The sequence below is a fragment of the Poecilia mexicana genome, unplaced genomic scaffold (genome assembly GCF_051168715.1).
Source record: "Poecilia mexicana isolate PSO_F unplaced genomic scaffold, ASM5116871v1 scaffold_9, whole genome shotgun sequence".
NCBI lineage: Eukaryota > Metazoa > Chordata > Actinopteri > Cyprinodontiformes > Poeciliidae > Poecilia > Poecilia mexicana.
In genome coordinates, this window is record NW_028263378.1 from 4578657 (window position 1) to 4600334 (window position 21678).

Consider the following 21678-nt stretch of genomic DNA (forward strand, 5'->3'; position numbering starts at 1 on the left):
GTCTCAGCAACACAAAGAAAACCAGCAGATGGATAAAAAGATCCTGGAATCTGGTTATCCAGGGACTAAACGTGGATTACAGTGAGAACAGCAGATTTAAGAGATTTCATAAAATGTCAGACAGTTTGTTTCTGTTTTAAGACGTAACATTCCTGAAAATGACATGGAATGATAACAAACCACTGTGAAAAAGTGGAAATGAAGGCAGCCTCACTTGACTGGCAATAAATTAATTAACCACATGATAAATTTAAATGAGCATGCTTTGTCAGTTTTCTTTTTACTCTCTACCAAAAACTGGATGATAAAGGTCTTCTGTCTGGTGCTTTGGTCTCAACTAGCCTTTATTTTGAAGGGCAATGTTGTTTACAAAACCTTAATGATTAATTGTATTTGCGTTTCTGTTTTGTTGAGTTATTTTGGATATTTAAAATGTTTTCCAGTCCCAGTGTTAAATGTTCACTAGAATTCAAAATTAATTGATCTTTGAGAATGTGTTCTTCCATTTTCATGCTATTACTATTATATTACCTTAAAATGGTCTAAAAATAATATAATTTATCATCCAGCAAACGTCTCACCTCGTTTGTAATTAGTCGTGAGTTAAAAGATCGGCGTTACACCCCTATGGGTGAGGGAATTTGACGCTGTGTTGAATTATACAAAACTGGTTAAGATTCTCTCACCTCAGGATGCTGGATGCTTGAAACTTAAAGTCATACTGAGAGAATTACCTTATTTTTTAATAAACTGGCTCATGTTCTCCTTATTCAAAAGTTGGTCAGCTGATCCTTAAAAGTAGGAGGAAATACAAAACTGTGACATCAAAGCAAAAGAAGATCCTGTTCTGACCCAGTTAAACTTTTAATTTTATACTTTTCACATTACATATTAAGTATTAAAATCAGGAGTGTATCAAAAGTGGCTCTGATATTTTAAATACATAAGAGAAGTTGATGTTTCACTAAATCCCGTTATTTATTCTCCTACATTTAGTGATAAGAGCTACATACATGGAGCTCTTATCACTAAATAAGAGCTACATGTATGTAGCAACAGATATGTTGTGACAATATCTGTCACAACATAGAAAACAGAGTGACAGATATTGTAACAACATACTATAATAACCCATCAGATCTTTCATGTGTTTGGGAGGAATATTGCATTTTAAAGGTCAGTGTTGGTAGATTTCCAACTTCAATGAGTTTACCAGCTTCATGGTAAAAATGCAACACAAAAACAAGCAAGTTATGGCAAACAGGCATTTTGCAAATGTTAGCCAAGGCATAAAATTAGCTGTAGTTAACCTGAAAACATGGACACTATTCATTGTTTTCTGAAGATCAATGAACATAAAGAGTATCATCATGGAAGTGGGAGTATTTTAAAATGGTTTTATGGATAAATTAAATTTTAAAAATTGGCACATTCTAGAGATTTTTCATTTAATATTAGAAATACATTAATAGATAAGATGCATCTGCAGCTACATAATGTTAAAAGCTCCATCCTTTCTGCTGGACTTATCAATAAATGGCAGAAAATTATCTGTTGATTATTTCTTTGAATAACAAATAATAATTGGATAGCAAAAGGTGCATAATAAGTGACTTTTTTCATAGAATTTGAACCAGGTGAAGCTAAAACTGCTACCTGAGGAGTTCAGGGTACAGAACATATTTACAGAAAAAGTAGTATTTTTAATTTAAATGCAAAATGTATATATTTTTTAACAGTTTTGGCTTAATTACTGCTCTAAGTGAGTTATATTTTCAGCAAAGGACCTTTTTCTGAGTCTGTATTCTTCATTCATTTCAATAATCGATTAATCATGATTAATCATGATCAATTGTGATTAATCGATTCAGCCTTAGTAGTTTCCCAGAAGAAAACGAGTGCTGAAGGGCAAATCCTCCCATAAAATTATTAACTGTCATTAAAACAAACCTTCCTGACACTCTTTGGTTAAACATTTGATATTTCTTAGCCCTAATTAAAGGATTTAAGCTAATTTACATTCAGACCAACACAAACAGTGACCATTAAAGCCTCTCAAAGGGAAACAAAAGCTTGTGTCCCTAACCTGAGATGACAGGGTGGGTGTTGATGGTAATCTCTGCTCAATTTAAGGGCCAAACGTTAAGAAAACACAGACAGACAGACGTACGGAGCAATGCCTCGGCACAGCTTGGGGTCTGAGCTCAGCGTCACACGACTGAGAAAATGTGAGACATCTCAGGGGAAAGAAGAGCCAGAAGTAAACATTTATCATAAAGCTCTGAAAAAAAACCAGCCTACAGTTACTGTCCTCATTAAAAATTCCCAACAGCAAATCTGTTTATGTCGCTGCTTTGTCATGTGTCTGCATGACAGAAAGAGAACTCAGCAAAATATAATCTGGCACTTTAATCAGTTCAGACCGAATACACGGAGGAGGTTCGCGTTGCACTTCTGCCAGTAATGAAAACTGCTTCCAACAGATCAGACTTTAAACCAATTACTGCAGGGCATTTATTAACCAACCAACCCACCGACGTCTTCAGGAGACAAGAAAACGTTTCATGTAATCTGATCTGGAGTTTCATTAAGATTGTTTCCATCGGAGCTTTTGATGCAAACTGTCAAAGTGCAATGAAATGTTTTTGTTTCTGGTTTTATTGGACTGAAAATAAGATATTTTCCTGCACAGTGAGTAAAACATTTACTCCCAATTAAAATGCAGTGGTTTTGTTCTCGCAAAATTTCAATTAAAGCTCTTGCTTCTTCATCTAAATAAGGTTTGAAATTAGTTTCCACATGGACAACTACAAGATTAAACATCTTGCAATTTTAACTTACTAACAAGATCACAAAACATGCTCATCAATAGTTTTTTGAAACTCAAAACATTTCCAAAAGGTGAACATTTTAGACTTTTGACATTCAGAATGTTGCATTTTTTTTCTCAAAAAATTCTGAAATTGATCTCAAAGTTTAAGATTAATTTTTAGCTAATTTTTGGCTGTTGAATCTCAAAAAGGTTTTTCTCCTTGAAAATTTCTGAAATCAACATTTCTGAGGCTGTTTTTTTTAGCATATTTTCGATTTTTGAAACTCAAGATTTTTCTAAAATGTTCTGAAATTAATCTAAAAAATTCTGAGTTTTTCCTCTATCAAATTTTTGACTTTTGAAACTGAGAAATTATCTTGTTCTGAGATTCATTAAAATCTTTTGAGTGTTTATATATATATATATATAAGTGTGTTTTATTTATTTATATATATATATATATATATATATATATATATATATATATATATATATATTTATTTATTTATTTCTTTTTTGTCAGACTTTTCAAGGTCGGACATTTTCATGATTTTTCTAAGACTTTTCTGAGATTTTTCCTAGCAACTTTTTGATTTCTCAAACTCAGAAACTTCCCAGGATTTTTCTAAAAAATTATAATTTTTTTTTCTGGAAAATATTCAACCTTTCAACCTCTGAAATTTCCATGTTTTTTTGTAGAAAATGTCTAAGATTAGTCTCAGAATCTAACATTTCTGAGACTTTTGGCAGAAATGTACGCCTTTTTTTCTATCTACATTGGCGCTAATTCACCACCGTATTGGAGACTACAAAGGAACCTGAGCTAAAAAAATAAATAAATATAAAAGCACAATCCTTGACTTCAACCTTTTGCCCACCCTCCTCTTGTTACCTCCTGCAGCCGTCAATATCGCTCCAACATTTATAGCTGATGTGTTTTATTTTCAGAGGAGCATCAAAGTTTGAATGCTACTGAAGCAGCAGCTGCTGGGCAGATTGGACGCACGTTGAGATGAGGCGATTAATGATTTGGGGAGTAAAAAATAAATTTTTTGATCTTTTCTTTCCTGGAGGTCATCAGGACTCAAAAAGGTTCAGGGAGGGGAAAAGAACAGTTCTGGTGGGGAACTGCTTCCTGGTTCTGCTTATGATTCTGTCTACGACGAGCTCTGAGACATGGGAAGCGGATACTGTAATTGAGCACAGGCTGGGGGGTTTTTTTTTCTGATTTGATGCAGCCTGATAAATATTTAAGAGGCAACAAGGGATAAGTTTCAAAGCGTTTGGCTATTTAGAGGGATAAAAATGCACAACTCACACAACAAGCTGTTTCTCCGGTCAGATTCTGCCACAGACTGATGAATGTGAAGCGTAAACAGTTAACAATAAAAACATGTGGTTGATCCTAATTTAGTCGGGGCTCTCTTTGAATTCTCAAACTGACTTTGAAGTTTTGCAGATTTGCGGATCAAGAGACGCGAAGTCTTCTCATTAACTGAGTGTCTTTGTAGAAACACACAGCCTGTCTTTCAACCACTCACGCAGGTTCTAATAAAGACTGAGATACTCTGAAAAATGTATCTGTCTAGCTGCGTTTCTCCTGGCATTTTATTGTTCAGGTGGGGGGATTGCTGAAAAGTTACTAAAGCACAATAATCTACGCACATCCACAGTTTCCATATGCATGTTGTAGAGGAGGGATTGCTGGAAAAGTTACTAAATGAAAAATACATTCACAGCTGCCTCATGTTTTCAGGAAGTGGGATTGCTGAAACGTTACTAAATCAACAAACTATTCATATCCACAGTTGCCTTGTGCTTGCTCAGGTGGAGGGATTGCTGGAAAGTTACTACATCAACATAACTTATGCACATCCACGGTTGCCACAGGCTTGATTGAGTGCAGAGATTGCTGAAAAGTTACCAAATCAGCATGATCTACAAAAATCCATGGTTGCCACATACTTGTTAAGGTGAGGGGATTGCTGAATAATTCAGTCAATATAATCTACATCCACTGTTACCTGATGCTTGTTCATGTGGAGGGATTGCTAAAAAGTTACTAAAACAACATTATCCACACACGTCCACCGCTTCTTCTTTCTCAAGTGGAGAGATTACTGAACAAATTATTAAATCAAAATAATCTAATGCACAGTTACTACATGCTTGTTCAGGTGGAGGGATTGCTGGGACATAATCTCCATCCACAGTTGCTTCAGGGTTGTTAACATGGAACGGCGGCTGAAAAGTGACTAAATCAAAAATTTACACACACCCACAGTTGCCATTTGCTTATTCAAGTGGAGGATTGCTGAAAAGCTACTGAATCAAAATAGTCTCAAAACATCCACAGCTACGCTCGTTCATGCAGAAGAATTGCTGAAAAGTTTAAATCAACAATCTAAGCACATGTATATTTTCCAAATACTTGTTCATGTCGAGAGATTGCTGACAGGTTACTAAATCAACAATCTAAAAACATCCATAGCTGCTTTATGTCTGTTCAGGTGGAGGGATTGCTGAAAAGTTAATGACTCAGTGCTCTATCATCCATTTCTGGACTCTCTACCCACTGTGGGTAACGTCCCTGAATGAGTAACAAACATGTTTCAACCAAAAATTCACCAGACACAGACTCACACCTGCAGCTTCTGGTAAAGTTTCATAAGTTTTTTATTGAAAGAAACTGATTTGGAAAGAAAATATTGTGCCTGATTTTATTTCTTGTTACTTATTTTCATCCTTAAAATACAAAAATGTATGCTTAACTTTAGAATTTGGTCCATCTGAAGATGTAATTTTTAAATATTAAATGATTGATCATTTGATCAATTAGTAGTAGACTTTTTACCAAATACTTTTTACTTTTACTTAAGTAAAAACATTTTGTAGTAGTTCTACTCTTACCTGAGTACATTTTTTGGGTACTCTGCCCACGACTGTGTAAAATGTAAAGTTATCATTCTGATCACAACTTTCCCCTCTCCACCAGAGAGAAGTGTGGAGAAAAATCACCCACAATCAGATCAAATTCCGGCTCCTCAGCTCTGCTGCAGAAGCGCATGATTGCCCTCCACAACTCCTCCTGACCTACATAACAAACCGGACAACTGGATTTAAAAAAAAAACAGAGACCAAAAATAATACACCAACCGTGTGCCGCTTTGGGGACGGTGAGGACCCCCACCAGAGCGCCAACAAACACCCACCATCCGGCGCTCATGGTCGGACCTGCAGCGGGCGAGAAATCCAGATCCACTCCGGAGGAGAAACCCCCCTCTGTGCTTTAAGCGTTTCTAGTTAGAAATAAAAGCGATTCCCTTTGTGCGTCATCGCTGCAGAGATCCAACAGAGCCAGAAGAAGCGAATGTATGAATATATATAAAAAACAAAAAATAAGAATGAAAGAAATCCGGAGAGACGGAGCGCGCCGGGTCCGAGTCCTGAGCGCTGCGCTCCGGGGTTGGAATGCAGCAAGATCCGGTAACCTGGAAAAGTATCCTCCTCTTCCTCACTGCTCGGTCCAACTCTTCTTCACTTTTTGAAATAAAGCCCCGCTGCCCAGCAGAACCAGAACCAGCAGTAGCCGGGAGTCCTTTAAAAGCCGAGGCGCATGACTGAGAGAGGCGGTCGGAGTTTGCAGCCACTTCTTCTCCCTCCTCTCCCCGGGAGGACGTCCCACCTCTGTCCGCTGCTGCCTCCACAATCCCGCCCTCCCTCCTCCACCGATCATAATCTCACATGATGGGGACTCCGCTTCTGCGGGATTGGGATTAAACCACAAGCGAGAGAGGAATTTGGATCATCTGAGGGATTCGTCCTGTAATCTCATTTACTGCTGCAAAATCTGAGGTTTATAGAAATAATGAATCATTTCTCCTCCCTGCAGGGTCTTTCTGCGCGTTTTCATTTTATTAATAATATAAAATTTATAGTCCAAACTTTTAGCCTCTGGCAGACTATACAGTAAATGTCATTAAATGCAAAAATGTATTTACTGTGATTTTCTGCTGAACAGTAAACATTTTTAAATGAAATCTGTGTATCATGTTGCCTTATTAAAAGAAAAACAAACAATTTCCAAAACTTTTTGGGTCATCTATTGTTTTCTGTTTTGTTGGTTAAATTTTTACCATTCTTGACTTGGAGACAAATAAAATCCGTTCAAGGGCCACAAATGGCGCCCAGGAACCACTTTGGACACCCCTGGCTTCCAGCATAAAGTCAACATTACAAGGCAAAACTAATATTAAAACTTTATTCTCTGACTTCATTCCCTTATTAGTATAAAAGTAAAAAGTACTATTTCCACTGGCAGACTATTTCACTTGTAATATGGGAAACATGTATTGTCATAAGTGAAATAATCAATATTGATTTTTCATCAATATTAGGGAGCGTTTACTTAACACAAGCTCATATGTGTTGCTGAAAAGTTACAAGTTAGTTTTGTTTTATTTCAAGCGCACTATGATATTTGCACGACAAACTAGACCAACTTGATAAGATTTTGTGATTTTACAGTGTAATAAACCTCAGAGGACAGAAATAAAGCAGCTGCATTTGACTTAAATTACGAGGAAAAACCCTAAATATTTTTGAAAAACATGTCACCTTCCATCCATTCATAAACCTTTGTCTATGACATAAAATTCAGATAAAATCCTTTAAAATTTCTGTTTGAAACTTTTTAAATGCTTAAAGGTTCAGAAAGTATCATTACTTTAATAAGTAATGCATGTCAGAAACCTCACTGGGTGGTTTTGGATGTTTTTATATCATAAAACTCTTTAATCCATAATTAGCCTTTTTCTATGCAACGTGGGATTAATATGGATCTTCACGTTATTATTTCCTTATCATGTATGATGCAGAACATACCTGATTCAGATGACTGCACGATCTCTTTAGCAGATTGAGAAGCCAAAAATAAGGCGTCAATTTACACCAGGTGTGATGAAACAGGAAGCAGATGGTTGAGCTTTTCAAATGTTGATGTTAGAAGTATTTTTTTTATCTGCAGATGCATCCTTTGCTACATTTCGAATAAAATCAGCTTAAGTGGTTAAATAAAACTGCAGAATGCCAATATTTTTTCTATCTAGTTAATCGATACATTTTGCGGACCGCCATGGAGTGCCGTAATTTGCCGGCAGCTGACGTAAACTGCACATCAGCTCGAAAAGCTAATACATTTTTTCATAAACACCAAAACGAAGGGTATTATATCTCTAATTTCAGTATATTTTATCTACGTCCATAAACGCTTGATGTAGTTCCAGTAAATCATAATTTTTCCTCATTAGGTCTGTATGTGTGAAGCTAGTGTGTGTGTGTGTGTGTGCATCAACTGCTAGCTTACCTGCAGAGTGTAATGTTTAATCAGGACTGCAGGTCTGAGATTCCTCAGTGTCACATGGCAGAAACCTGATCTCACTCAGCCCTTTTGTCCTCTGCCAAAAGCGCAGATCAGAAGCAGTTTCACCTTTTTTCTGCTGCTAATGCTGCTGCCGTCTGCACACACGGGCTAATTATAACCCACAGCTCGGAATCAGGACTTGTTCTGATGTCTCCGGAGATTGTACTCACTTGGAAAGGTCAGGGATGGCGTGAGATTGTACACCACAAGTACAAAGAGATTTAGAAACCAACAGGAGGTTAAAAACAAAAGAAAAAGAGAACCAAACATCTTAATTTTTTCTCAGGAGTTTCCGGTGGTGTAATAGGGAAATTGTAGATGGAAAAAAGAAGAGTAAATTTCCGGCAAAAATAAATAAAATTCATAAATTTTAGATTGTCTGGGGAAAAAAATCACAATAACATCTCTGAGCTTGAAAAATTAAAAAAATGCCAGAAAGGTCTTTTAAATTTTGAGTTTAATCTCAGAAAACTAACAAAAAAATCTAACTCTTTTTCTGGTAAATTTTTGACTATTGGAACTGCAGAGTTTTGGTTTTTTTTTAAGATTGATTCCATATTTTTTTATTCCAAATTTCAGAGTTTTGAAACCCGGGTTTTTCTCTGTGAAATTTCCAACATTGCATTAAATATTGCAGTTTTTTTCCTCATAAATTTACAGTTTTTGAAACTCAGAAATTTCCCAAATTTTTTCTAGTAAAGTTAAAAAGTTTATCTAAAACTTTTAGCCTTTTAGTAATTAAAGTTGAACTTTAACTTCAACTTTCTCGTGTTTCCTAGAAAATATCTGCCATTAACTCCAGAATTTCTGGAAAGAGGGAGAGAGGGGGGGGTTCCTCCGAATTTCAAACTTTTGGAACTCAGAAATTTCCATGTCTTTTTCCAGAAAATTTCTGACATTAATCCCAAAATTTTGATTTTTTTTCCCACAAATTTCCGATTACTGCATCTCATAAATTTCCTGGTTTTTCTAGAAATTTTCTGAATGATCTCAAATTTTCTTATTTTTTGTAGCATATTTTTAACTTTTAAATTTTAAAAGTTTCCTTGTTTTTTTTCTAGAAAATTTCTTAGATTAATCGCAAAGTTATGAGTTTTTGTCAAATCTTGTTTTTACTTTTCAAAATCAAATTTCAAAATTTACAATACATTTTTGGATTGAAGATACTAAAAAATTGTTTGTGCAGAAAAATGAAACAAACTGTGAATTAGACAAAGTTTTGTTTGGGATTGTTTTTCTTTTTTTTCGTTTTGTTAAAGGTGAAATGTGTCAGATTCACCACAATGCATGCCTGACCATTTCCTTTCAGTTTTAGTAGAACTGGACGGTTCTACCCTAAAATAAATCCAGTTTTAGTAGAACCAGGCGGTTCTACCCTAAAATAAATCCAGTTTTAGTAGAACCAGGCGGTTCTACCCTAAAATAAATCCAGTTTTAGTAGAACCAGGCGGTTCTACCCTAAAATAAATCCAGTTTTAGTAGAACCGGACGGTTCTAAAACTGGGCCTGAATGATCTGAACTGCTCTTTAGCTTTCATGTTTCCTGAAAGTTCAAGATTTACAGAATACAAACAGGATTGTTGGGTTTAACACTTTCTGTGACTGAAGTGTAAAAAATATGGAAACACTTTAAAAGCCCTCGTTTGGGGAGACGGAGCAGCCATTAGACATTTACAGTTTCATCATACACCAACATTTAATCTGAAAGTCAAAGGAGGCAGAACCGACAAAACGAAACAAATAGACAGAAACTCATTAAAGTTCTTTTCATCACTTTTACCATTTTCTCAGCTTTCACTGGCACAATTAGCTGCTGCCTGATTCCCCCCAGGGAACAATAAAAACTTCAGACTTATCTCCATCTTACAGTAAATGTCAACCTGAGGACGAATGTTTGTACCCGGCTGTGCTGTTTGGAGAGATAGCAGCGTGAATGTCCATGTCTTACTTTCCCAAAGATGAGCAGGGAGTCTTTTTATTAATGTGTTCAGATGGGAGAAAATCCTGAAGAAGCTGAGATATAATATAACTATATATGCAAGGGTTTTTGACCCTAAAACCGGACTGTTCTACTAAAACTGTCCCGAATGATCCAGATCACATAAAACATCTGAACTGCTTTTCACGTTTCCCGAAAGGAAATGTTAAAGATTCAACAGGCTGCAGAAACTCAGCAGCACATCGTGTAAACACTGCCCCCTGGTGTGCATCAGGCGGTATTACACTCAAACTTTTGTTTTTTATGTTTAACAAAATTTAAACACAAACTTAATTCGGTTACTTGAAACACATAACCTCAATTTTTTTAAAGGTGAATAACCTGCTTCTTCTTTTTAGTGTAGACTTTTGTCATAAAATTATAACAATCTAAGACAATCACCGAACATTTTGTAATTTAAAGCAGTTTGAAAGATACCCTAAAGAAAATGAGAGTCCACAAGACTGTCATTATTTTAAGCTTTGCACTGTAGATTTAATAAAAAGTTAATCTAAAATTAAATATTTTAGATTTTTAATATGTCAGAATTATATGTGGATCAGGAAAAACATTTTGTGTTTTTACAGCAGGGTAACTTGTATCACATTTAAAGTCCTTAATGATCATTTATATCAAACATTTTCAGGATGCTGGAGAAAAAAATCATATAAAAAAACATTAAATGTTTGAAATAGTGGTTAAATTGTTTTCCATACAACAACAGTAAATTAAATTTAAAACGTACAAAATGCTCCAATAATTTGTTAAGATTTCAAATTGAGTTTCAAATGAGACATGCAGAAATCAGATATTAGAAAATGTCAAAATAAAGTCCTTAAAGTTTGTGAATTTAACTGGAGAACGTTAAATTCTCATTAAGTGCATCATTAAGTTTTGATTAATGATGCATATCAGGAAAATGTAACAATAAAAAGAAAGAACCAAATAGTTTCATCCTGTTTGTCCTTTTTGTTTAAAAATCAAACTTTGGTTCTGACTTTAATCTACTGTGATTTCCTTAAAACAACAACAAAAAAACTCTGAGGGAAACCAGAAAAACAAAATCTTTATTCAGTACGGTCATTATTTATAATCTGATAGGGAAGTCATTTCTCATCCGTCTGAGCTGCTTCAGGTAAAACACTTTCGGTCCGGAACCAGATGGCTTCGCTGGTCTGACTGGACATGATGGCCCGCTCAACAAACGGTCCTGACCAGAGAAAAGAAAAATAAATCAGCCAAAGCTTTCACACTAGCAAGGTGTAGCTGCTACACTGCAAAAACACAAAATCTTACCAAGTATTTTTGGTTCTAGAGCAAATAACTTTAAATAAGACAAAACTAACTTATAAGGAACTTTTTTGCGAGAATTAGAAGCTTGTTTTACATAAATAATTCCTTATTATTGGGGGGAAAGTACTTGTTCCACTGGAAGATTATTTTACTAATAAGGCGAGTACTTTTTCATCAATTTTAAGGAAATATTAACAAAACAAGCTCATAATTCTTCCAGAAAAGTTACTTGCAAGTTAGTTTTGCCTCATTTCAAGTTTAAGCTAACTTTTATTTCCATTACACAGATCAATAACTCATTGAGACATCAGGAATAATAAAAAAAATAATGTTAAATGACTTTCCTCCTCAAAATTAAATGCTTTTTAAGAAAGCATTTAAACAAAAATATAAGTCTGAAAAAGAAAATGTTCATCATTTAACAAATAGAAATAATTTTGGTCAGTCTAACTAACCAAAAACAAGAAGAGTTTATTCTGATTTATATTCAGACAGTGAGAAAAAATGTGTCTGTCTTTTTATTAGGTGTATGAAAATATTAAGTTTCAAATGTAAATAAAGTTTTTCTGATTTAGACTTTTAATCAAATGTTAGGTTGAATTTTATTACAAAACTGTGCAGCTTGAAATCTTGAAAACTCCTACTTGAAATGCAAGTATTTTGAAATATTTCAATAACTTGTACAAATGAACAATGTAAAAAAAAAAGTAAAAATAAAACTCTCAGCGCCCTACCACAGCCGAATGAAATTAAACTTCAGGTCTGGACTCTAACGTGACATTAATGTATAAAATAATCTGTGGAAAGTTATTCAGAACATTAGAGCGTCTCTAAATCATAAAACAATCATTAACACAATATAAAGAATCTGACTGAGTTTTTCCATCTCCCTCCTGCTTTCTGTTGCTTTGATTTTACTTTCATCTTCCAGACAAACAGTCCTCTCAGCATCGTGTTTCCTGTTGTCTGATCATCAGCATTTTCAGTGCTGTGCTTTTTAAAAATAATTCCCATAATCCCCTGGGTTTTATTTTACTTCTAATCACCCACAGGCTAATTTCCACGCTCGTTTTCTTTGTTTTAAGTGCTCATCCGTGAAGCTCCCTCTTGTTTCCGCCCACTCAAAAGCCATTCGCTCGGCTCCAAACGACTCTTGAAACACATTAAAGTAAATACAGAAGAAGAAAGAAGTGGTAATTAAACCGGAAGAGTCCTCTCGACCCTGTCTCTGGCACAAACTCAAATATCGGCGAATATGCTCTTGATTAATTAGAATTGATTGTCTATTAATAGTTTAAGATTAAAATTAATTCCAATCGATTAACTGATAATATCCACTTAGCCTTAGACAGTCTGTTATTGTTGCAGTTTGGCCGCCATCCAGCAGAGGGCGCGGCTGGTCATTTTAAGCGGAGCCATAAATACAAGATGGTGGAGTCGTAGCATAACAGCAAAGAGTAACGGTCCAAACAGACCGATGTGGGACGGAAAATGCACCTTATGCGGTTCTGTTTTGAAATATAAACACTCAACAAGCTCTTTAAGCTGTTCAATTAACATAAAATCTCGGCAACTTCCTTAAGTTTCACCGTAATAGCGCTTCATTTAGCCAGAACAGCGCCAGTTTATTAAAAAAAACTTAAGTGCTACGAAGGATGTAACGACAGAAAATCGGAGCCATGACAGAAAAAAAGTGTAGCATGATGGGGGACAAATATATGATTTTGAGGGTTAATACACTTCATGGAGCGAAGTTTTAACTTTACTTCCACAGCAACTACAGATGGTGCTTCTGTATGAATGAACACCTCGCTGTTTCACTTTCATCTTCTATTTTTCTATTCAGCAACCTAAAAGGTTCCTGTTAGTTATATTTCATTAATATCTGTCTACAAGATAATAAAATTGTGTTTTTTAAATTATATTTCATCATAAAAATGTAGCCCTTCATGTTATGAAAAGACGTTTGATCCAGTTGATAGAAGAAAAAATCGTGTTTAGGTAATTAACTTGACTCTGAAGATACTTGGATGATAAGATATGAAAAGATTTAATACCCCTTTGGGATAAATAAAGTTTTTTTCAATTGAAATTGATATATTAAAAGAATCTTAATGTGTTTGATTGATTAAAACGCCCACAGATTCAAAGTTATTTACCAAATTATCTTGTTAATGTGGGCTTCAATAATTATTTTGTTGTTGAGGTAATGAAGTGAGGTTGGAAACTTGTTTTTAAACTGTTTAATGCTGTATAATTTCTTTGTTCTTGTTGATATTTTGCGTTTTTAATGATCATTTTGAAAAGTAGATGATCCATTGCAGGAGATTATCCTTCCAAAAAATGTAATTTCAGCTTTAATGGGTAAAACAGGGATTCTGTCGCTTCAAAGAAAGTTGCGTGAAATAATGTCTCCCAATATTGAATAAATGCTTAAGATGTAACATTTTATAAATGTATAAAAAAATTATTTTCTTAATGTTTCGTAACACAGCAGGTTTGATGCATGAGTAAATATGAAAATATCTTGATTTACTTTTTTTTTTAAAAAGAAGTAAAAATCCTGAACATTAGATGGTTTTTATGTGCAGACTTGAGGGTTTAATTAAAACCTCCTCTGCGTTTCTGAAAGCTCTGCTGAGGCACAAATGTTGGTGACAATTTGTACAGATAATCTTTAATTAAATTAGTTTTTACACCATTTCAGCCTCTCGCTGTAATGAGGAGCCATCAACTGAAGATTATACTCCAAACCTTAATAGTGAGGGTAAATAGAGACATCAGAAAAACCCCAGGAAACAAGGATATGCCTGACTTTAAGGAAACTATTTAAGAGAAGTAAACATGACAAATATTTAGACTTTAACATTTAAGGTTTTCTCTTTACGCCAGACTTTAAACTGTATTCTTTCCATAAATTATGAATAAGAATGCATGCAGATTAAATTTGAGCAGATTTCATTCTCTCTCCAAAAACTCCCACATATCCAGACCTGTTACAACAAATTGCTGGACGATCAATTGTTCCAGACTTTATTGTGATAAACGATAATATTGTTGTTTTGAGATCATTTGTCAAGAAATTCATTGATAATGTCATAGTAATGCAAGAACACATTCCCAAAGATCAATAAACATTAAATTCTAATCAACATTTAACACTGGAACTGGAAGGCATTTTAAATCTCCAAAACAAATAAAATTAATTATGAAGTCGCTGTAAACAAACTTTTTCTTTAAAAAAAATTATTAGTTGTGACCAAAGCATCAGACTGAAGATATTTATCATCCAGTTTTTGGTAGAAAGAGAGAGAAAAGAAAAATGATAAACAATTCAAATGGAAATTATTGAGCCAGTTTTAATTTATTATGTGATTAATAGATTTTTTTTATGGAAGCCCTACACCTAACTGAAATTGTTTGCAGAAAAACACAAAGTCTTGCTGGCTGTTAAATGTCACGTTCCTGTCTGTAAATCTGAAATTTAAAACCCACCTGAAGGTTAAAGCTGCTGAAATTCAATATGTTTCCCTTTACAAACCTTCGTCTAAACAGGAAGTGTGTGATTTATTAGTTGGTTTTGGAGAACATACCGAGGCTGGCCGGTCGGCGTGAACAGACGTCGGTCAGGATCGCCTGCAGGTTGGCGAAGATTTGCTCACTGGGCATGTCAAGCTACACAGAGGTAAAAACAAGAAAAAATTCAGCTTAATTTTTAACTTTCGGTCCTAAAGTTCTGCCTTCATCTTCTAGGATTCAAACAAACCTTTTTTTTTTAGGAAATGCCATACTTATGTAGGCATAGAAAATGAGAAAAATCTTAATTTCTGCTGTTTGCTTGGTTTTGTTCAGCCTAGCATGCAGTTTGTTGTCAGTTACCATAGCAACACGTTCTGCGGCAGCCATGTTGGACGTACCGTGGCTATCTGGGTCCTAACGAAGCAGTCGCTCTCCACCTGGTACTCATGACCCGTTTTAAACAACTGCAACGCCTGGGAAATATTGTTGGTTACGGTACCTGCAGTTAAACAGAAACATTTCTGTAGACATGAGAAATACAAAAAATATCATAATTCAAGCATCTGGACCTGAAGTTGGAACCAGATATTTATCATTTTTATTTATAAAAAGACAACTTTTTTTTTTCTCTGAGACATTAAATCAGACTAAACCTTTCCTGTTTTCTATTTGCTAAATGTTTAGAATAATAATTTGTAAGGATTTATGAAAATTACCATTTAAAGTGTAAGACGTGGGGCAAATGTTTTGAGTTTTCTTCCAAAATATCTCACAATGGAGTTCAACTTCTTGGCTGTTGTTTTGAGATTTTGCTTCAATAATTAATTCTCCTTCTGGTGTCTTGGCTGATTTATTTTCATTTCTCCCATAATTTACCAGAATAAAGCGTTTTGTTTAAGGGTTTTTCTTTAAAATACACCCCCAGATGTGACTAATTTTAACTGAAATGTTGCAAATTAACCAATCAGACGCTTACAAAGTGATTGAATCATCGTTTCGGCTTTTCCGAGTAAATGTCCGTCATCGTCCTGAACATTTAGGAAAAAGATTTAGTCGTTTCCAACAGATTTTACAGGACAAGTTTAGCTTGATTTTTTTTTACAGTGTAAGTAAATATCTGGTTTTCGACTGTCCGTTGGTGACAGAGCAACTAATTTAATTTTCACCACAAATGATGTTAACAAATAAAGAAAAGAGGAGAAAAATCTCTTCTATAATCAAGGACTCAGCTGAAAAGGGTTAATTTAGTAAACTTATCGATATTTATTGATACACTCACTGAACAAACAGTGAGGAAAATAGTAAAATCCCAACAAAAGGTTTTGGAGAGTTTTAAACATCAGTAACTGGAATTTATCATAAGAATGATAAATTAAAATTCTCATTACGATAAGAAATTTATCAACATGATAAATGATAAACAATACAATAATTTCCCAACTATAGATATAAAAATCTATTTTATGGAGTTTCCATTAACCTTTAATAACAATAGAAATTGACACATTGATAAAATAAATACAAAACAAATTGATAAAAAGATTAGCTTAGATTAATGCGGAGAAGAATAAATTGTTTATCTTTAAACATTTGAAGTATTCGACTTTTTTTAGATCAAGTTTAAAACCTAAGAATGTTCTCCAAAGTGAATAAAAATTTGTTCATTTTGGAAAATGAAACAGTTTCTGAGCTTTCAAAGCTGAAAAAACAAAACAACTGCGACTATTTTGAGGAGCCTTTGAAAGACAATTGCATTCGTTGCATTGCTCTGATGCAACAGACCATCAAACGAAGGAGCTGAACCCTCATTTTACCTCGTTTGCTCTTTGGAAACTTCTTCCTCAGTTTGTTTTTCAGAGGTACAATCTTCGTCAGCATGTCAGGAACTGCAACGTAGAAGTCGGCTGAAATCTCATCGTCCAGAATCTGAAAAAGAGATTTATCGGATCCTGTTATGCTTTACAAACTGAGAAAATCTGAGTTTTCTCATATTTGTGCAGAGAAAACCAATCAACCCACCGGCTGAATGAGCTCTGCTCCTCCAACAAAAGCTGCTCCGTTCTCCTTAGCAAATGTAGCCTGACCAGAATCCTGCAGAAACAGACAGAAGAGGCACTTTAGGAAATCAGTCAGAGCTCATTTATTTAGGTGGTTAACATGTTCATGCAATTTATAATCCGTAATATAAAATATCAGCTACAAGTCAAATCAAACAACAATTCAGATGTGCTGTTTATGCACATCTGAATCGTGCTTATAGAAAATGAAAACCATTAATCACTATGAACGTCTTAAAAAAAAAAAAGATGAGATAGAAGATAATTAGAGCCACTGAAAAAAAATTTATCCAGACTTCTTTCTCAGAATTCACACTTCAAAATTCTGAGGAAAAATCATAATTCTGAAAAAGTAAAAATTCTGAGATGAAAATCAGAATTCTCTGGAAAAAATTAATAATTATGAGAAAAAAGATAGAAATAAAAAAAAAATCTGAATTCTGAAATTAAGGTAAAAATTCTGAGAAAAAAAATGCTAATTCTGAAAAAGTCATAATTCAGTGAATTCTGACAAACGAATCACAATTCAGAAAATTTAGAAAAAAAATTTAGAGAAAAAAAGTACAAATTCTGAGATTAAAATCATAAACAGAGAAAAAAGTAAAAATTTTAAGAAAAAATGTCAGAATTTGTAGGAAAAAAGTCAGAATTCTGAGATTAAATTTTGATTTTGAAAGCGCAATTTTGCAATTAAAGTCAGCATTCTGAGGATTTTTTTTTCAGTGTCCCTAATCTTCCTCTGTAAGAACAAGGATTAAAGTTTTTACCTCAGTGAAAACCAAAACTTTGTTCATCTCTGTCTTGAAGGGATGCGGTAGATGCACGGTGCTGACGAAGGGGTCGACTTTTTTCTGAGGAGAGACAAAAGAAGAAAACACTGTTCAGTTGTTCTGAGCAGTCAGCACGCTGCAGGAAGATAAAAGATAAAGGATAAATGGAGGGAAAGTGGCAGAAATTAAACCTTCCTGTCTCCAGAGTGATTCATTATGTATGGGAACATTAGATCTGTGGAAACGGATGAGAGGAAGCCGGTCTCTGCGGACCGGAGGAAACAAACTTCTGAACGTTTCCAGCCAGCGCTCCTCTCCGCAGTGATTGATGCATCATCTGCACGACTCAGATCAGCGCCAGTCAAGTGCAAAAGGAGGAAATGAATCCTAACAAACCTGCCAAGAGTGACTGGTTAAATTTGGATTTAACTGATCAGAACGGGTCAGGGTTCTCCATCAGAACCAGAAGGTCCAACAGGACTGTGTTCAGTAAACAGGAAGAAGGGATTTCCACAGAACTGAATCCTGCATCTGATGCTTGAAAACCCAAAATGCCCAAAGCTGCAGCTAAGAGTGTCGGTATAATCCATTTTAATTATGGTTTTGGTTGTGTTTGGTTTTTATTCCTGTTTAATTTATTGTTTTAGGTTGTTGTGTTTTACCGCGATCAATATTAATAGACAATACGTCTGATGCAACATTCAATATTTAAGAACTGCACTGCATTCTGGGGGATGTGGACAGAGGAAAGGCTTTAGCTGCTCAACCTTTACTGGAATCAGCTAACTCTCTCGCTCTTTGGTTGCCTAGCAACAACCTGTTGAGTAACTGGCGCAGCAGCAGTTTCAAGTTCCCCTTCCTCGTCTCATAACTGCTTAAAAATAACAAACAGCGTTGAGTGGATCAAACAGGAAAGGTTACCACACCAATTTAGCAGTATTTCAGATATTTAAAGCAAAAAAATATCAACAATGATCAATATCAACTGATATGAAACATTTATATCGTGATACGTTCTTCAGCCATATTTTCTAGTTTCAATGTTAAAGGTTCTTCTCAAAATTTAAGTTTGTTAGTGTCTGAGAAAGCAAACTTTCATTATTTTAACATGATCAATAATTTACTTGAAAATGGTCTTAAATGACAATATTATCATTTATCGTAATGATTTTTGGGACATTTTATCATCCAGCAAAATTTTTATTGTTCATTCTAATAATATTATGATTTTATTCTGATATAATATTAAAACTTTATTTGTACCACTGTGTTTTTGTAATATAAATTTACTCTCATGATTAAAAAAAAGATTTTTCCTCTTTTAGTGAATTAATTAAGATATTGTAAAACGTCTCGTTGTGCTGTTGGTGCGAGGTTCGCTCGCTGATTAGAGGCAGTGTTACCTTTTTCTCCAGCTTCATGTCCAGCTTCAGGTCAACGTAAACGGGCTGATCGGCGGGCGTGAAGTCCAGCTTCTGGAACCTCTTCAGCATGTCGATGCTGTCTGCAGCGCTGTGGATGACCCTGGCATAGAACCGCTTAACGTAGACGTCATCCACAGGAACCCAGGCGGTCTTCCCAAAAGGCTTGGGCCTATCTTTGTCATCGATGACTCGCTTCTCTTTCTTCTCTTCCTTCTTTGCCTCCTCCTTTTTGTCCTTCTTCAGGGCCCTGCCGGTCGACAAGTACGACAAAGGGTTAGGACGATTGTACACAATGGAGAAAAAAAAAGAAGAGTACATTTCTACCAACAAAAACTCAGAAATTTTGGACTTTTCAACCTCAAAAATTTCCAAGTTTTTATCTAAAAAATTTATTTGAAAAGCTGAAAATTTGCAAAGAAAAAAAATTCAAAATTTTGAGCTTAATTGCAGAAATTTTCTACAAGAATAAATTAAAATTCTGACCTTGCAAAATAAAAGATTTTGAGGAAAAACAATCTGAAATTTTGATATTAATCTCATGCAAATTCTGGAAATAAACTACGATTTTTGAGTTTCAAATGTAATTTTTTTTCTCTTTTCGAATTCATAAATTTCCACTTTTTCTCTAGAAGAATTCTGAGATTAATCGAGACACTTCAAATTTTTTCTCAACAAATTTTCAACTTTTCAATCTTTTTCAATTTCTTAGAATAATCCCAAAATTTCAAAGTTTTTTCTTGAAAATGTTTTACTTTTCCGACTTCAAAATTTCCACGTTTTTCTATTAAATTTTCTAAAGAGATGTCTGGGTTGGTTGGTGGAAATTTACTGCTTTTTTCACATTTTCTTATTCCAAATCTCCCCTGATAGGCCGTCATAGGTAGGAGGGATTTGAAACACGGCAGGACGAAGCTGAGGTTTCACAGCAGAGATGCTAACTCACCTGACAGCTGCGTAGGTACGGATGGGTAGAGTCCTTGGTGCCGCCTGAGATACGGCTGAGTACGAGGGACCGCCGGCGCTCAGCAGCTGCTTTTGACATCCTGACAAAACTGAGCAAGAGAGAAAAACATAAAACAGGTGAAGCAGAACGTGTTTCAACCTGATTTAATCCAATTCAATTCCTTGAGATACCCAGTCGATTTCTCCTGAAACTGAAAACTTTGAGGAAGGTTAATTCAGAGTATCTACTTTCTACTCAGACTTCGTAAATCCTGCTTTCCGAAATGGGGCCCAGATGGTCGTGGAATATCTTCCGCTTGGAAAAAAGAACACCTCAAACAAATTAATGAACGCCCCAAAATAAAATCATCATAACAATCAGTAGGAGTTTCTGATACAGGCTACATGAGCTTTGTTGTTTTTGTTTAGCTGCTTGAGATGTCATATTTGGTTTTCAACACAAAATATTACTATTTTTAAGAATGTAATTCTTATAAAACTAAACTTCAACAAGTAGAACTATAATTACTAATGGCAATGATGTTGTAGTGTGGATCGTGTTAAATATCCATTAATTGGAAGGGGTGTTGCTACGCCCCCTAATCTTAGTATTTCACAAATTGGAAATAAATGTAGGCCTGTTTGTTTATGCATTAGTTTATAGCTGTTTTCTATGTCAGTATAACTTCACATGAGTTTGGAAAGTTATGCTAGCTTTCTGTAATCACTCTATTTTACTTAGCAACAATCTTGTAGCCTTTTAAATAGAGAATTAGATTAATTAGATAGAAAATAAATTTTCATTGTGTCTGAGTGGCATTTGGAAATTTAAGTAAAATGTTAGTTGAAAAAGCAGCAACAGGGGGCTCTGAATGTTTTTCGCCCAGGGCACCGAACAGGCTAGGACCGCCTCTAATAACAATGAAGAGTGAATATGACAGAAACTATATTTATGCACTGTGACGTCAGATAATTTTTTTTAATTACCTCAATGTTCAATTATTTAGCAGCTCATACAAGACGTGGTTACATAGAAAAGTGAACGGGAAAACAAATTAAGGCTGCGGGCATCAATCTGTTAGCATTAGAGGTGCAATCTCGGATGTATTTCTAGATCGGAACATAGAACCGGACGGTTTGAAGACCTCGTCGTCCTCACGACCCAAATAATATACCCAAAAAAACATTATAAAGCTGAAACATTCTCTAAATAAATCAGGAAATGAAAACATAACAAAAACTGACCTTTCCAAACATTCCGCGTGCAGGTTGCCATATCTGCTGTTAGCGGTCCGTTTGAAAACAAAAGCCGGTTTTTTGGTTCCGCTTGACAAAAGGGTCGAATCTAAATTTTTAAAAATCAGACAATGGAAGTTTAATTTATCTACTGTGGTTTGTAATAAACACTCAGTGGCAAATCATTTACGTTAAAAGAAACGCTCTTCCGCACGTTTAAGATCT

The 21678-nt window shown here is 34.9% G+C and overlaps 2 protein-coding genes across 2 annotated transcripts in view; both read right to left on the reverse strand.

Annotated features, from left to right (window-relative positions):
* fras1 (Fraser extracellular matrix complex subunit 1) overlaps positions 1-6786 on the reverse strand; it is a 265712-nt gene extending 258926 nt beyond the window's left edge. The window contains exon 1 of the mRNA XM_015012328.2: positions 5969-6786. Coding sequence (XP_014867814.2) covers positions 5969-6038 — 70 coding nt within the window. The 5' untranslated portion in view covers positions 6039-6786. The remainder of the gene's footprint in view (positions 1-5968) is intronic.
* Positions 6787-11258: 4472 nt separating this feature from the next.
* Positions 11259-21549, reverse strand: mrpl1 (mitochondrial ribosomal protein L1). The gene is made up of 9 exons (XM_015012388.2): positions 21463-21549; positions 20219-20327; positions 19255-19522; positions 17849-17932; positions 17044-17115; positions 16839-16950; positions 15423-15523; positions 15099-15180; positions 11259-11422 (listed from the first exon to the last, which is right to left on the reverse strand). Exons 1-9 carry the CDS (start codon positions 21491-21493, stop codon positions 11319-11321), a joined length of 963 nt encoding a protein of 320 aa, XP_014867874.1. The 5' UTR covers positions 21494-21549; the 3' UTR covers positions 11259-11318.
* Between the last annotated feature and the right edge of the window lie 129 nt (positions 21550-21678).

Coding starts and splice junctions, on each gene's coding strand:
- mrpl1 (XM_015012388.2), bottom strand. CDS start 21,493: ATGGCAACCTGCACGCGGAATGTTTGGAAAG. Junction 17,933..19,254: donor ACATGAAGCTGGAGAAAAAG/GTAACACTGCCT, acceptor GTCTCTCCTCAG/AAAAAAGTCGACCCCTTCGT. Junction 17,116..17,848: donor AAGTTTTGGTTTTCACTGAG/GTAAAAACTTTA, acceptor CTGTTTCTGCAG/GATTCTGGTCAGGCTACATT.